Raw genomic sequence first — 17,971 nt, 5'->3', positions numbered from 1 at the left:
AATCTAAATGTTTCTAACATTTTGATAACATGTTGGGTTTTTTCATTGTTTCTCATGTCTTAATAAACTCTGATATTTAGAAATAAATATCAATAATTTATTGATATGGAATGAACATGTATATTCATGTGCACATGAAACTCTTGACTATTACATAGCAGTAGAGAACATGACTTGACCTATGATAGAGTCAACATGGTTTACTATAATAGTAAACAAGAATATTAAAGCTGAGTTTAACTATACTATTAACTAACTTATCTTTGTGACTCAGTCTCATTCATAAAATGAGAGGATTAATCTCCTTCAAGTCTGTAATTTTTTGTGTGAGTATAATAGCAAGCTATTCCATATCAGATTTACACTCTTACATCTAAATCCAGTGTGATGTATTGTGCATTGCTTTCCACAGCAATCAAGCAAGATTACTGCAGATTTATACTGTACAACTGGCTTAACTTGAAATTTAGAAGTCAGTATTTCTGACATTTTATGTGATTCTATACAAATGACATATATTTTAACTCTTCCTAAGTTAAAGATCAAGTCTTTTGCCAAATCAAATTATAAAACTCACAAAATAGCTAAATAAATTACTTAACCTTTTAAAGAGCTATTATTAGAACAGAAATCCCCACTAAATATTTAGTCTTCCAACTCCTAGTTCTTGTTCAATCCAGTCTGTGAACCCGGAATCTTTACAAGATCTTAGCAAGTAAAATCATGTACTTATTTCCATGCTGCAACAAAATTATGATTTTTATTGGCTGTATAATATCCTATTGAATTTATGTGCATAGTATTTTTTAACCCTTCCCTACTTTTAAATGATTCCAATTGACCAAACTATACACAATGTTGTATTGAACATATTTACATGCAATTTTTCCTTCTTTTAGATTATTTCCTTAGGATAATAAGGTAGATAAAAGATTTACATTTATAAAGTTTTTAAGAAACAAACTGCCAAATTGCCTTATAGAAACAATTTATCATAATATCCTGTCACCCATTTGAATACATCAGTTTCATATTACACCAGCAGAACTACTAAGAGGTATAAAACAGTACTTCCTCACTGCAGTTTTTATATTCATGTTTTTGATAAATAATAATGTTAAATGCCGTTCCATACAACTTACTTATTGGATCTCTTCCATACATGATTTGCCCATTTACTTACTAGTGCTTTGGTTCATTTGTTTTAATCAAGTTTTTATGTTCATTTGAACCACCTTTTTATAACATCTGGAGTTACTTCTTCCATATTTTTTGCTTACCTGTTTTTGAGATGTGCCTCCAGATCACAGCGTTGCATTACATCTTGGCACACTGAAGAAAATGGGCATAAAACTAACAATTTGTCTAGGAGTTTATGAACTAGAATACTAGACTTCTTGCATAACTTAAAATGAAGTCTTTTCCGGTCCAACGGACAGAAATCTTTCTCTTGTAAAAAGTTTCTGAGGCACTTGTAGCAGAATGTATGTCCACAGGGGGTGTCTAGTGGCTGCAGCAGAGGCTGAAGGCAAATATGGCAGACTAGGTCATCATCCACTTCATTCTGGTAATTGTATAAGTGGTTTTCTCTTGTCCAGTGCTGTTGGCCACATTCAAAACACAGGGGGTTTAGAGAAGAGGAGGAAGTTTGTTCCACAGACACCATCTCATCACTTGTTGTTCCCATTCTGAATCAATTCTGTGTTCTCATGTGTTAGACTTCCACTTCAGGCTTGGTTTGCTTTAACAGACAGGGATGTATCTGACTAAAGTCAAGGTGTGTTTTTCTAGATAAGCGAAACAGACACATTAAAAAAGTTAATTACTATCAATCAAGATAGATTAAAAGTATCAATATATTATTACTGGTCAGCATTTTTTAGTAAAAAAAAATTAAAGGTTCAATCAGGTAATAAACTAGTCACAAAAAATGCAATTAATTTTCTAGTTGGCTAAGAAGAATGACTTATACTGCCAAGGTCTTTTTTATTTATTGTAATTTTTAAATGTTTTATTTATTGGCTTTTTGAGTCAGGGTTTCACTCTGTCACCCAGTCTGGAGTGCAGTGGTGCAATCTCAGCTCATTGCAACCTCTGCCTCCCAGGATCAAGAGGCTCTCCCAACTCAGCCTCCGAATAGCTGGGACCACAGGTGCACACCATCATGCCCTGCTAATTTTTTGGATTCTTTTGTAGAGATGGGGTTTCCATGTTGCCCAGGCTGGTCTTGAATTCCTGGGCTCAAGCTATCAGTCCATCTGAGCCTCCCAAAGTCCTAGGATTACAGGTGTGAGCCACCGTGCCTGGCCCCCACTGTCAAGTTCTTGATGAAAAAACAACTTGTGATGAAAGGTAAAGACTCCATATATTATATAGTGTGACATAAGAAACAATCGATTTGTTTTACTAACTGAAATCCCCAAATATGTCATGTTCAATGGTAGTTTTAAAGCCAATTGATCTACATTATGTGCTAACAGTAATGCAAGTATAATACATTTGCATGTCATTCTAGACATGCTTCTCTGCTTCTGATTGATTTTATGCATTTACAGTACAATACCAAAGATTGTGTCTTTAAAATGTAGTCTCAAGGATAATTCAGAATCAAGTAACACAGGAACAGAAAATCAAACACCACGTTTTCACTCATAAATGCAAGTTGAACAATGAGAACACATAGACACAGGAGGGGAACATCACACACTGGGGTCTGTCGGCGGGTGGGGAGGGAGAGGAGGGATAGCATTAGGAGTAATACCTAATGTAGATGACGGGTTGATGGGGGCAGCAAACCACCATGGCACATGTATACCTATGTAACAAACCTGCATGTTCTGCACATGTATCCCATAACGTAAAGTAAAATAATTTTTTAAAAAGACCTTTTCTCAGCACTATAGGAAAACTGAACTTCAAAATATGTATGATTTGAATACTCTCTCCATATGTAACACAGATTATAGAAAGATACATATGCATAGCATATATAAATAACAGTGCAAACTCTGCAAAGTACAATACTATTTTATTCTATTGGAAGAAAAAAACCTGCTGTAATTCAGTTAATCAGATAAGATGTGTTATACATTTCAATTCCACCTTATATTATTCTATACTTCGATTTGGGCTTGTTTACTCAGAGCAGCAATCTACGTGTGTGTGCACATATCCTCTCCAATACAAGTATTTTTTTTGTTTGTTTTTTGTTTTTTTGAGACGGAGTCGCACTTCGTCACCAGGTGCCAGGCTGGAGTGCAATGGTGTGACCTCGGCTCACTGCAACCTCCGCCTCCCGGGTTCAAGTAATTCTCCTGCCTCAGCTTCCCGAGTAGCTGGGACTACAGGCACACGTCACCACACCCAGCTAACTTTTTTGTATTTTTAGTAGAGATGGGGTTTCACCATGTTGGCCAGGATGGTCTCGTCTCCTGACCTCATGATCTGCCCGCCTAGGCCTCCCAAAGTGCTGGGATTATAGGCGTGAGCCACCGCGCCCAGCTTTTTTTTTTTTTTTTTTTTTTTTTTTGAGACAGAGTCTTCATCTGTTGCTCAGGCTGGAATGCAGAGGCCCGATTTTGGCTCACTGCAACCTCTGCCTCCCAGGTTCAAGAGATTCTCCTGCCTCAGCCTCCCAAGTAGCTGGGATTACAGGCATGTGCCATCATGCCCAGCTATTTTTGCATTTTTAGTAGAGACAGGGTTTCATCATGTTGGCCAGGCTGGTCTGAAACTCCTTAACTCAGGTAATCCTCCCAAAGTGCGGGGATTGCAGACGTGGCCACCACACCCTGCCCTCCAATACAACTCTTACAATAGCCTCCTCCAGGGTAGTGCAAGCCTAGCAAGTAATGCTCCCCTCACTAACCTTAGTTTCCATCTTCCCGTTGCTGAATGATCACGGATTAAATATTCAACTTCAAAGGCAGCAGCTCTGTATTGCTTCTTCTGTCAATATTTACAGAAGAGCCTCTAGAATGTACCAAAGACTGAACAGTGACAGAGAAGAGGTAGGGAGAGGATAGTTACAACCCAATATTAAAATTCAATGTAGTCAGTGCTCTAAGAAAGTTAGGCACAGGATGTCATGCGAATACAGAGGATCCGGAAGAAAACTGGCATCTAACTCTGGCTTTGTGGCCGGAAATAATTTCAAAAGGGGGAAAAAAAAACCATGGTACTGCTGAGTTGTGACAGGAAGTATCAGCCAGAGAGAAAAAATGGACAAGGGCATTTTGGGTGAGAAAAAAGCCTCAGCTAAGTTGCAGAGCCTTGAGGGTGCACAGCACATTCCGGGAGTATGAGGCAGGTAAAACTTTGGGACAAAGAAAACACACTTAGGGCAGGGGAATTCTAGAACTTAGCATGCCTGCCACAAGAACCCTACGAGTAGGATATACCATGTCAAGGCTATTAGCATTCTACTTCTATAACAAATTCTCCAATCACATATATGTATTTGCTTGTTTATTTATTTAAAGTATTTATTGGGAAAACAATCTAAGTAGGCCAGGTACAGAGGCTCACAGCTGTAATCCTAGCATTTTGGGGGCTGAGATGGGAGGACTGCTTGAGTCCTGGAGTTTGACACCAGCCTGGGTAACATGGTAGGACCCTGTCTCTACAAAAAATAAAAAATTAGCTGGGAATGGTGGCATGCGCCTGCAGTCCCAGCTACTCAAGAAGCCAAGGTGGAAAGGTTAGCTTTAGCACAGGAGTTTGAGATCAGCCTGGCAGTATGGTAAGACCCTGTCTCTACAAAAAATAAGAAAATTAGCCAGGTGCGGTGGTACATGCCTGCAGTCCCAGCTACTCGGGAGGCTGAGGCAGGAGGACTGCTTGAGCCCAGAACTTTAAGGTTGCAGTGAGCCAACACTGTACCACTGCACTCCAGCATGGGCAACAAAGTGAGGCCCTGCCTCTAAATAAATAAATACAACTTTAAAAGAAAAATAACATTAACATTTTAACAGATTTAACAAGAATGCCCTTAAATTAGCAGGGGGTGGCATAGGATTCAGGTGGGACAGCTGGCCTCAGATAAACTGCTTTTAAGAACTAATCAAATAATACTAGCAGGGCTGGCCATGGTGGCTCATGCCTGTAATCCCAGAACTTTGGGAGGTTGAGGTAGGCTGATCACCTGAGGTCAGGAGTTTAAGACCAGCCTGGCCAACATGGTGAAACTCCGTCTCTACTAAATATATAAAAATTAGCCTGGTGTGGTGGTGGGTGCCTGTAGTCCCAGCTACTCAGGAGGCTAAGGCAGGAGAATCACTTGAACTCAGGAGGCAGCAGAGGTTACAGTAAGCAGAGATCAAACCACTGTACTCCAGCCTGGGTGACAGAATGAAACTTGGTCTCAAAAATAAATAAATAAATACAATAAAACAATACTAGCAGCCTGCAATCTAAACTACTTTCAGTACCAACATCAAGAAAGCAAACAGTTCTTGCATTTTATAATTCATGGGGCCTGTTCTTCTCCCTTGGAGCATCATAATTTTTAACATGTCAATGCTAGTACATGAGATTAAGGAGAGAAACATCATGGATTTCAGCCAGACAGACAGGTTCAAGCTAGGTATTTTAATAAGGAATTTCTACAGATTCTTATTTCCTACTGAATTAGCAAGAATTACCAATTAGCAAGAATATTCACTTATTTTTTTCCTCCTCTTTGTGATAATGTTTATTCTAATTTTTCTTTTCCTCAAGAAAATATACTGCAATCCTAGCCTCCCACATAATGACTAAGAAAGTATTTAAGATGATTATACTTTAGCTACTTTCTAAATCTCTAAATAACTTTAGTTCTTTATTTTCATTTTATTAAAACAACTTTTCATGAGGAAAATTAACATGTTCCCATTTAATAACAGTGGTCTATCTCAAAGGGTCAATGTAAATAAGAAATTTATATATATATACCATGTCGAGGCTACTAGCGTTTCTATTTCAGTAACAAATTTCTCCAACCACATATACGTATTTGCTTTATTTATTTAAAGTATTTGTTGGAAAAAGATTTTTAAGTAGGCCAGGTGCAGAGGTTCACAGCTGTAATCCTAGCATTTTGGGAAGCTTAGGTGGGAGGACTGCTTCAGTCCAGGAGTTCGAGACCAGCCTGGGCAACATGGTAGGACCCTGTCTCTACCAAAAAAATAAATAAATAAAAATAAAAAATAAAAAAATTAGCTGGGTTAATATACACATATTGCTTAAGTGCATGTGTATATTGCTTAAAACAGTATCTGACAAATCATAGGTATAATGTAAGTGTTATCTATTATTAAAAACAGAGAATCAAAATGTTCAGATTTTACTATTTGTGCAAAACCATATAGCATATAGTTACTTAGTAAGAAAGAATGAAGATAAACCCAGTTCCTTCTGGCTTCAGAATAACACAGTAGGAAAGAGGGAAGATATTCCATGAAAGCTTTCGAGTATGAGTTTTGCAAGGAGAAAGGCAGCCTGACCTCACTTCTCTAAGCCCCAAACCCATACTTCTTTTCCCAGCTCAGGCAGATCTTTCTCTGTCTGCTTTGTATGCAAGCTGGCTATAATGCCTTACGCTACTCTCATACTGGGGTCCCTCACTAAACTATCAGCTCTAAGAGTGAGCCTCCCACAGGGGAGGAGCCCAGTAAATGTTCAATGACTAACTGGATGACAATAAAGCTTCCTCGTAGCAAGTTTAGGTGAACAAAACCACATCTACATATATAGGAGGATATCTTCATGCTTATATATGTTTGATTTCAGATATATATCTGTGAGCAGTGTGATATATTAAAGTACAAGTTAAATATATAATAGTCTCAAACATTTCCTAAAAATATAGAGATAAAATGTAGCATATTGTACATCTTTTCTAACTGTACAATCTCTTTAACAGTATTCCTGGAATAGTAAAGAGAAGGAAGCTGTTAGCTTTGCTGGGATTATCATAACACATTTAAAATAATATATTTTAATATTGAAAAATAGCCAGTGAATGGGAAGAGAGTTTACTACCTAATTCCAGTTATGATTAACATGCTTGATCTTCCTGGTTTAAGGGATAAGAGTATCCTGATATACCACAAAGACTCTCAGAAAGAACTACGATTTTCCACCATTAGTCTGCACACTCTAAAACTATAGATTATTCAGTTTATTTCTTTTGATGTTACCCTGACTCAGATTTAAAGGGTCTTCACTGGCCCTACCCTAAGAGATTCAACCCAGGGAAAATGATGATGAGCTAAGAGTTACTACCGAAGGTTAGGAAACATCTGTGGTTCCCTTAACTCATAGGTACCAAGGTCTAAGAATACCCTCCCTCCTCTCAAGTCCTCCTGGCCCATCTTCCTCATTTCTTAGCTTCAGCTCAAATTCTGTCTCCTCTTACTCTTGAGGGCTCCCCCATCCCTTCTGCTTCTGCTGCCCTTTGCACAAATCTGCCTTTTAGCAATTCCTACAGTGCATGTTTGCTCATCTGCCTCCCCTCCTCTTTGAGGATAAAAATAGTCTTTTTAATCTTCTTTATTACCATTTCTTAGGACATAACAGGCATTTTAAAAAGAAAATTCTCAGGCTCATATATGAGCCTGAAATGTAAGAGTCCTGATATATATATAACTATATTAACATATAAGGAAATATTCTGTATTTGTGTCACTTAAAGGAATTAACATATGGACCCAGCCAGTTAATTTACAAATGAACAAAGAATAAGGTAATATTCCCTTTAATCTTCAAAGGGCTGAGGGAAAAAAAGTTTCTTTACTTGATACGAACACAAGAAAATTGTCTCACTTTATGTCACATATCAGCTTTGATAGCTGCTTTTGTATAAAGCTGTGCTGTCAAACTTTTTTTTAACCTCAGAATCCTTTTATCCACACTGGACAAGTTTGGCAGTTTCCTTAAAATACTCATGTAACTACTATACCAATCCAGCAACTGTACCTTTAAGCATTTATCCCAGAGAGGTAAAAACTTACGTTCACACAAAAACTTGTGCACACATGTTTCCAGCAACTTTTATTTGTAATAGCCAGAAACTACCAAATAACTCAGATGTACTTCCACTGATGAACGGGCAAACAAATTGTGGCACATTTATACCACAGAATTTTACTCAGCAATAAAGAGCAATGAACTTTAATATACACAACAACCTCTATGAATCTCCAGAAAATTATGAGTGAAAAAGCCAATGCTAAAAAGCTGCATATTGTATTGTTCCATGTATATAACATTCTTGAAATGACAAAATTACAGAAATGGATTAGTGGTTGCCAAGGATCAAGAAGGGTTAGGGGAAAATAATACGGCAACACAAGGGGTTATGTGACAATGAAAACTGTATCAATGTCAATATCCTGGTTGTGACACTGTACTATAGTTCTTCAAAATGCTACTACTGGGGGAAACTGGATAAAGGGTACATGGGATCTCTCTGTATTATTTATTTCTTATTACAATTGTATGTGAATCTACAATTATCTCAAAATAAAAAGTTTAATTAAAAAATTACTGAAGCTCCCAAGCAGCTTTTCTTCATCTGTCTGTATTTATCATGTTAGTAATTAAAATTCAAATATCCATGTTAATAAAACAACAAACCCATTAGATTAACATTTTTATGGAAAATAACTTTTTTCAAAATAAAAAACATAGTGAGAAGAAATATATTATTTACATTTTTGTAAATCTGGAGCCTCATATATGTTTCTGTTTTTAATCTGTCATGAGATCAGATGTGAGGTCTGGAAAATTCTACCAGGCACTTCGTGCAAAAAAAGAGTGAGAAAGACACTATGAAAATAGTTTTGACCTTGTGGACTCAATGAAAGAAAAGGGGGTGAATGACTGATATAGAGCATCAAAGAGTTTTAAAATCCTTCTTTCACAAGAAGTACAGGTCAATAACCACAATCCTTTTAGAAAAACAAAAACTGAAAATGGAAACATGCTTGATTGAGCCTTGCTATAGAAGTCTGTCTTTCCTGGAATAAAGTTCTTTCCCCAGAGCCTTTTCCTACTGGAAGAAGCATATCTGGATACTTAGCTGCATAGAAATATTTACCATATCATATGGGAGCTTCACATAAATTGTATTCTATAAATTATTGGCTATAATGATAAACTATTGGCTTTGCTTAAATAGTAATTAATTACATACACACACAGAAGGAGTTTGAATTTAGCTCTAAAACACTTATGATTCTTTATCTTTTTATATGTAATAAAATACTTATTGGTATGTTGTATTTACCTTTTAGTCCCAGTATTTGTTCATTTTTATTTTTTGGTAACTTTAATCTTTTAAATATTCTACATAAGGGAGGTCAAATTGTAGCTAGTAGAAAATTTAAAATTTTAAATATCCTTCTACCTTTAGTTCTGATTTTGAAATTCTCCCAAGCTACGATGAAAAAGATTTTTTAGTGCAAAACAATAATAGCAAAAACCATCCTGGGTTACCTGGCCTAATTCCTATGCTGAGATAGTTATACTAAAATTATACTTCTAAAAGTTACACTAAATCGTGTTACCTTAGAGTAATTTGGAAACAAAATTTACATAAAATTATTTGAAGGCCGGGTGCGGTGGCTCAAGCCTGTAATCCCAGCACTTTGGGAGGCCGAGGCGGGTGGATCACGAGGTCGAGAGATCGAGACCATCCTGGTCAACATGCTGAAACCCCGTCTCTACTAAAAACACAAAAAATTAGCTGGGCATGGTGGCGCGTGCCTGTAATCCCAGCTACTCAGGAGGCTGAGGCAGGAGAATTGCCTGAACCCAGGAGGCGGAGGTTGCGGTGAGCCGAGATCGCGCCATTGCACTCCAGCCTGGGTAACAAGAGCAAAACTCCGTCTCAAAAAAAAAAAAAAAAAAAAAAAAAAATTATTTCAAAAAGGAAATATACTAAATATCATGCTAAACATTCCCAATAATATCTAGATGAACCTCTGCCAATAAGAAAAGACTGCTGTGGAAAGAACTTCACTCCAAGAAAGACTTCTCCAGCATTGCAACACATGGGCTGTCTTCATCAACAGCACTCTTCACCAGCCAGCTGAGTTGAGGCAATTTCTAATTACTGGATAAAGCCACAAATTCACAAGTATCACATAATAAATAAAAGAAGAATCATGTATGAGAGGAGCCACAGTGTTCACTGGTTTAGTTTTATGGCATGTGTAAGTTTACCTGCTTATTATAATTTAAATGTGTTTATATTCCATTCAAAGGCCAGAGTTCTGATTTTTATCAATTAAATAATATTCTATTTTCTTCTAACAGAGGAAAGCTTTCAAAGGTTTAACTTATGCCACAGTATATTCTAGAAAACAATAGTTTTCAAGTGATTGACAAGTTTTTACTTTCAAGATCTTTTCAATTTCTAATTTCTGTATTTTGGATCACAATAATCCAAAGGAGTACAGGTCACCAAAGAACAGTAACTTGGAGTTAGGGAGTCACTAGCAATGTGACATCATGATGTGGCACACCCCAATAAAATGTCTATAAATCACAATCTCCTCACACATAAAACAGAAATGGCATCTTGATTATGACACAGGATTACTGTGAACTAAAAAATGTCACACTGCCAGAAAAACCTTTTATAAGCACTGTAACACTAACTTACTACTACATTGCTAATTGTAAAGGAGGCTGGAGATAAGAGCAGATAAGCTGGGTTGCTGAAAACCCACTACACTGGTAACTAGGAGGCCTGGATCCAACTCTTGGCCCTGTGACTAATAACCCAGGCCATCCTTCTCCTTTCCAGCCCTCTCACATGTTTAACTGCAAATGACTAGGTCATTTGCCACACTAGATCAACTCCAAATTTACTTCTAGATCCCAAATTCTAAAATTCTAGAAATGTGCAGTGAGTACAAATTCTTTTATATTTTTGCCTAAAACAGAACAAATATTTTTCTTTACTAGTATCCAGTTTTGTGTTTACTATAAAAATGATCTAAATCCAAATTCTGTCAGGAAGATTTTGTGTGAGCATTTCTTGTTTTTGTTTGTTTTGGCCCCACTGTACTAGACACTTTAAATATCCTGATCTGAAATTTTCCATTTTCACAGAGAAGTGTATACATACAAGAGAGTAGTACAAGGTACTCAACAGTTTTGTATTTTTTATTATGGTAGCATGACATGAGATACAACAACAGTACAAGACAAAAATAATTTTCTCTTCTAGTTCCCAGGAAAAGTGCTATTTAGGACATGATGCTACACATCTATAGTTGGTTTGTTGTTGTTTTACTTTTATTTTTATTTATTTATTTATTGAGTTTTACTCTGTCGCCCAGGCTGGAGTGCAGTGGCACAATCTCAGCTCACTGCAACCTCTACTTACTGCAACCTCTATCTCCTGGGTTCAAGCCATTCTCATGCCTCAGCCTCCTGAGCAGCTGGGATTACAGGCACGTGCCACCATGCCTGGCTAATTTTTGCACTTTTAGTAGAGACAGGTTTTCATCATGTTAGCCAGGCTGGTCTCGAGCTCCTGACTGCAAGTGATCTGCCCCACGGCCTCCCAAAGTGCCGGGGTTACAAGTGTGAGACACCATGCCCAGCCCTTTTTTTTTTTAAAGGCAAGTACAGGTAAACGTTAGCAGCACAGATGGCTTTAGTACTAACTCAGTGGTTTTCGATAGCAGATTTTGCCCCAGAGCCAATCTTACACTTTTTCATAAAAAATATCTAAAGCTACAGAAGAAAAAAACTCTTCAGTCCTATTTTCTCCAATAAATGCAAAAGAATCAGCTGGATACTGCTATTCTGTGATCAACCTATGCAATAAGATAAAGGAAATAGAACTAAAACAATATCATGGTGATATTACTAATAATTAGGACTCCCAGGCTTCATTATCTTAATTAAGAACAAGATAAAAGAAATTTAAACGCTGCAGCTCTCAGAGCTAATCAGCGATAACAATAATTTAAAAAGCATATTTTATTTAGGATGCCAATTTGCTCTACTTATAACTGAATATATATGTATTACATATATACATAGTAAGTGTATATATTATTATATATTACATATATATATATATATATATATATATATATATATATATAGTTGACCTAGTGTGGCGCAGTCATTTGCAGTTAAACATGCGAGAGGGCTGGAAAGGAGAAGGATGGCCTGGGTTATTAGTCACAGGGACAAGAGTTGGATCCAGGCCTCCTAGTTACCAGTGTAGTGGGTTTTCAGCAACCCAGCTTATCTGCTCTTATTCCAGCCTCCTTTACAATTAGCAATGTAGTAGTAAGTTAGTGTTACAGTGCTTATAAAAATAGATCTATATTATATATATATACTATCGAATCAAGAATAACTTTGGACCAGACCTTGAAGAGCCATATTTGTGCTTTCTCGAGGGCAGACTAAATAGGCAATGGCAGGGACCAGGGCCTTGTTGGCCTTGGTATTTATGCAAAATGATTCCCATGAGCTGACACAGTGTCTTCTAATTTACTTAAGTTACAGTCTTAAAATACATTGTAATTCATTACAGATTCAAATATACCAAATAAAATATCCCTTCAAAATAAAAATGCATAATGTTACATGATTGGAAATATTAATAAAATACTTGCACTGTAAACCCAGAACTATAAAGAGGCTGTACTATATGAAGCCACTAGGATGATCAACAATGTATCTCCAACTATATTAGTTTCCTGTGTTTCCAAAATGATTAAAACAAAATCCCAGGTTTCACACATTAACTTGCCTTTCTGACATCTCCAACAGGGAATGAACTCAACTCTCACAAACCAACTATACTGAAAAGCAAACTAGTTAATTGTTTTCCCTAACCTCAAACCTGACCTCCCATTCTCTCTCCTGTCTGTTCATCTACACATCTAGGATTTTATTGAAAAACTCCTATGTGCCAGACACTACTGTTCCAGGGTTAGGAGTTCAGCACTGAACAGACAAAAATCCCTGCCCTTGTGAAGCTAACATTTGAGTGGGATGGGGAAGAGGGTGGGGTTGAAGTGTGGTGGAGAGACGATATACAAGAAAAAATAAAATGCAGTATTTTAGATGGTGAAAAGTTTTACAGAGGTAAGGAAAGCAAGGTAGGGAAGTTGAGTATTGGGAGGGCAGATATTTTAAACAGTGATCACAGAGGCCCTCACTGAGAAGGTGGCATTTGAATTTAAAACCAAAAGGAAGTAACTAGAAAGCCATACAGGTAGCTGGTGTAAAAATGTTTCTTTCAAGCAAATGAGACCATAAGTACAATGTCCCTGAGGTGAGAATGTGCCTGGTGTGTTCAATGAACAGCACGGAGGCCAGCATAGATAAAATGAGGAAAGTTCAGAGAAGCAAAGACATCAGAATGGTAACTGGGCTAACTAAATCTTGTAGGGCCTTAAAACTTTGGTTTTTACTATGAGACAGATTTTAAACAGATCATTGGCTGGTATGCTGAAAATAATCTGAAGCGGTCAAAGGCAGAAGCAATTAAAAGCCTACTGAAATATTCTGAGTCACAGATGATGGTAGAATGAACATGATGAACATAGTTGACATAGTGAGAAATTACTCAATTTTAGATATATTCTGAAGGTAGAACCAATACTGTGTGCTGATTAACAAAACGTGTTCATGGGCTGATGGTAGGGGAGACGTCAAGGGTGACTCCAGGATTTCTGATCTGAGCAACTGGAAGGATGGGGTCAGCATAACTGAGGTGCACTGCAAGACAGCAGGTTTAATGGGTATGCTCAAGTTTGACTATGTAAAATTTGAACTGCTTGTTGGACTTCTAAGAAGAGACACTGAATAGACAGTTACACACACAAGTCCAATTCAAAGAAGAGGACTGGGAAGATGATATAAATTAGCAGACACTGGTGTAAAGATGGTATGGAAAGCCATCAGACTGAAAAAGATCACTAAAGAGTGTGGATGAGGGTAAGTAGCAAAGAGAAGGGCTGATTCAAGGCTCCGCCTTAGCACATTCCTAGGGGATAAAGAGGACCAGGAAGGGGAGGAGTGGCCACTGTGAATGGAAGAAAATTAGGGGAGTACTGTATGGAGAAAGCAGATAAAGAAAGTGTTTCGAGGAGGAAGAAATAATCAACTGTCAAATCCTCTAAGCAAGTAAAATAAGATTAGGACTGAGAATTAAGCACTGGATTTAGCAGCATGCATTCATTGGTGACCTTGATAAGAGTTTTGGTGGAGTGGAGACAGCAGAAGCCTTCTGGAATGAGTTCAAGGGGGAGAAGTTAGAGTACAGACCATTATTTTGAGAAAATATGCCATATGAAAAGCGAAAATGAAGTGAGACATTCAGAGGTGATGGCATTCCAACCCTATTAACAAAAAACTTTTTCACCCCCACGTGTACAGGTTTATGATTTGCATCTGTCTACAACTTTAATTCCTTTCTTCTTTTGTCACACCTCTCTCTCTCTCCTATCTAAAAGCTCTTTCCTCCTCCACATGGGCTCATTCCTTTGGAAGCCCTTCTCATTTATCTCATCTTTCTTCAATCTCTAACTTTCTCCCCATCATGTATAAAACCATTCATGTCTCATCAGCTTTAAAAATAAAAACAAATAATTCTTCTACAATGATTACTCTTTCTCTCACCTTCATTTCACCTCCAATAGTTTGAAAAATAAGACCATGCTGCAGTTATCAATTCCTTACCCAAAAGGGCTTCTACCTCCATCAGCCACTGAGACTAGTTTCACTGTGGTCACGAACGTCTAACTGCTAATCCTAAAGGCACTTCTCAGACCTGCATACTACTTTCTCTCTCTTCAATATCACTGACATCTCTCTCCTTGAAACTCTTTGATGTTTTTTTTTTTTTGAAACGGAGTTTCACTCTTATTGCCCAGGCTGTAGTGCAATGGTACGATTGCAATCTCTGCCTCCCAGGTTCAAGTGACTCTCCTGCCTCAGCTTCCCAAGTAGCTATGATTGCAGGCACCTGCTACCAGGCCTGGCTAATTTTGTATTTTTGTGTGTGTGTGTGTATGTTTTTTTTCTAGTAGAGAAGGTTTCACCATGTTGGTCAGGCTGGTCTTGAATTCCTGACCTCAAGTGGTCTGCCCACTTCGGCTTCCCAAAGCGCTGGGATTATGGGTGTGAGCCATCGCACCTGGCCTGCTGGCTGAAATTATACCACCCTTGTTCTGGTTCTCATCCTATCTACCACTCTCTTCTGACAACTGTCCAATCACTTCCTTTAGACAAATCCAAAAAAAGTCAAATTGTTGGACCGAAATGAAAAGAAGCCTTCTGATTTACATTACAAAACTGCCCTCCAAAATGGTGACAAAATCTGGACTCCCACTAGCAATGTATAAATATGCTGACTTTCCCAAAACTGTTCTAAGCCTGGTTAATTTTCTTTTAATATTTATAAATTTATAGGTGAAATATTTCAGTTCTTTTAATTTGCATCTTTTTTAGTCTAGCTAAATTAAACATATGATTATTATCCTTATTTCTCTTGTGAAGTGCCTGTTTATATCCTTAGTCCCCATTTTTTCCTATTGAATTGTACTGTTTTTCTTACCAACTGATTTGAACTCAATATATTATGACAGCAATCCTTTATTGCATTATTATAATCCCTTCTCCCAAGCCTCTTGTTTGCCTTTTAGTTGTCTACTGGCATTAAGAAGCTGTCAATTTTCATGTAATTGAATTCACTCATTTTCCCCTTTGAGAGTTCTTCCATCACTCTTAATGATGACATAAAGATTTGACTCTATTTTCTTCATTTGTATAGTTAAAAAAATTTTTTTGGATTATCACTTTATTCTGGTTGGTATGCAATATGAGAACAGATCTAACTTTATTTTTCATTAAGTATATCTGCCTCACACTTGTGTTCAAAAACTGGGTTTTTATTTCCCTCTAAATGAGCCGCTTCCTCATGGAACTTCTGTATTTCCAGTATCCCATAACTATAACCAGAGGATCCACCTCTGTTTCTTTTTCTCACTCCCTGCCTCATTTTCCACACCTAGGCACTAAGTTCCCCTTGATTCTACCTCCAGAACATGGCCTCCCCTCTCTTCTATGCCCACCATCACTCTCAGTTTAGGCCTGAGTTACATGCTGCACCTGCTCTTTTAGCAAACTCAGAAGGTTTTCCAGTCTTTTTTCTGTCCTACTTCTTTCACAACACTAGTATCCAAAAAGCAACAATATTACTATCCCTGCCTGAATACTATTCTGTAGTCCCCAGTTGCTTCTACAAACTTAAAGCCAAATTCTTCAACCTTGCACTCAAACCTTCCAGATCTGACTCTAGTTTCACTTCTGGACGCAATCCTACACATCTGTGCTTTGTCCATACCAAATTATTTACAACTTCCTGACCACAGCATCCTCTTCCCTGCTTGGAATGTCCTTTCCTACCTTGGGGATCTGCAGAACCCCCAACCATTTAGTGGGCAGCTCAAGCAAACACTCTGTTATGAAGCGCTTCCCAATCCACCCAAACACAAGCATGAAGCTCTTCCCAATCCACTCAAACACAAGCTCTCATCATCTCCCTTCCACCACCACTTAATTATCACAGTTATCATGCATTTCACTGCAGTGGTTTGCAATCACTTGTTTGCATGTGTCTTCCCTACAGACTGAATGGCCATTAAAAGACAGAAACTGGCCAAGTCAGGCACAGTGGCTCACACCTGTAATCCCAGCACTTTGGGAGGCCAAAGTAAGTGGAGCATGAGGTCAGGAGATCGATACCATCCTGGCCAATGTAGTGAAACCCCGTCTCTACTAAAATACAAGAAACTAGCTGGGCGCGGTGGTGCACACCTGCAGTCCCAGCTACTTGGGAGGCTGAGGCAGGGGAATTGCTTGAACCCGGGAGGCAGAGGTTGCAGTGAACCAAGATCATACCACTGCACTCCAGCCTGGCAACAGAGCAAGACTCCATCTCAAAAAAAAAAGACAGAAACCAAGACTTAGTTATTCATCTCTATACCCCCATGCCTGACATGAGTATATGGTTAATAATAACCCTGAGGAAAAAAAATATGAATGAACAAATGAGTCCTTTAACTTTTTACCTGTCTTACCAATCCTACCAATTTTGTCTCTAGAATTCTTATGCCTAGCCTCTCTGCTCTAATTCAGGTTCCTGTTACTTCCTGATTATCTTCTAATTGCCTCCAGTTTCACTTCCTTATCACAATAGGTGATCTCTTAACAAATAACGAAGATTCTATCATACCTGTCTCTATGTCTACCCCTAAACCCCAAAACCTTGTGTCCTAGCCAACTATCACTTCAAATCATTCATTTAAACGGTTCAAATCTCTGTTTCCAATGTTTGTTAGTCTGTCTCCCAGACCTGGATAATATCTTCTACTTTTAGTTTCTCTGCCACCTCCCCTAACGGTATTTGTCACTTGTTACATCCTCTCTTCTCCCTGCTCCCTCAACAACATACTTAGAGTTGTTGTTGCTAATCTGCTGTGGGCTAATCTGCTGTAAGCTGAGTATTGAGATACTCGAACTTATTAGGAACCATATGCTAAGAGGAAGCCAACACTGAGGCTCAGAACAGGAACAAAGTAGGTGACCTCAGTGCAGGGAATTCAACACAAATATCTATGGCGCTCAACCATCTTTTGCAGGTACAGCTGATCCTTGAGCAACATAGGCTTGAATTGCATGGGTTCACTCCTATGTGGATTTTTTACAATGAATTTATCAGAAAATTATTTGGAGATTCATGACAATTTGAAAAAATTCACACAGTATGGCCTAGAGATATTGAAAAATTAAGAAAAAAGTATGTCAAGAATGCATAAAATATATGTACATTTTGTCATTTACTACCATAAAACATACACAAACAATAAAAAGTTAAAATCCATCAAAACTTATACAAACTGTACACGACACCATTCTCAGTTGAGTGAGATGTAAACAAATATAA

General features: G+C 37.8%; 1 protein-coding gene across 5 annotated transcripts in view; it reads right to left on the bottom strand.

The window, feature by feature from the left end:
• Nucleotides 1–17,971, bottom strand: part of LNX2 (ligand of numb-protein X 2) — a 74,719-nt gene that overhangs the window by 32,138 nt on the left and 24,610 nt on the right. For 4 of the 5 annotated variants that reach the window (XM_003919723.4, XM_039473217.2, XM_074387912.1 and 1 more), the window contains exon 2: nt 1,281–1,787. In XM_003919723.4, the coding sequence (XP_003919772.1) occupies nt 1,281–1,687 (407 nt within the window). In that variant the 5' untranslated portion in view covers nt 1,688–1,787. Of the gene's footprint in view, nt 1–1,280; nt 1,788–3,868; nt 9,830–17,971 lie in introns of those variants that run through there. The other variant, XM_074387913.1, reaches the window with a different exon arrangement.

This window comes from Saimiri boliviensis, chromosome 16 (genome assembly GCF_048565385.1).
Source record: "Saimiri boliviensis isolate mSaiBol1 chromosome 16, mSaiBol1.pri, whole genome shotgun sequence".
Lineage (NCBI taxonomy): Eukaryota > Metazoa > Chordata > Mammalia > Primates > Cebidae > Saimiri > Saimiri boliviensis.
This window is presented reverse-complemented; position numbering and strand designations above follow the sequence as displayed.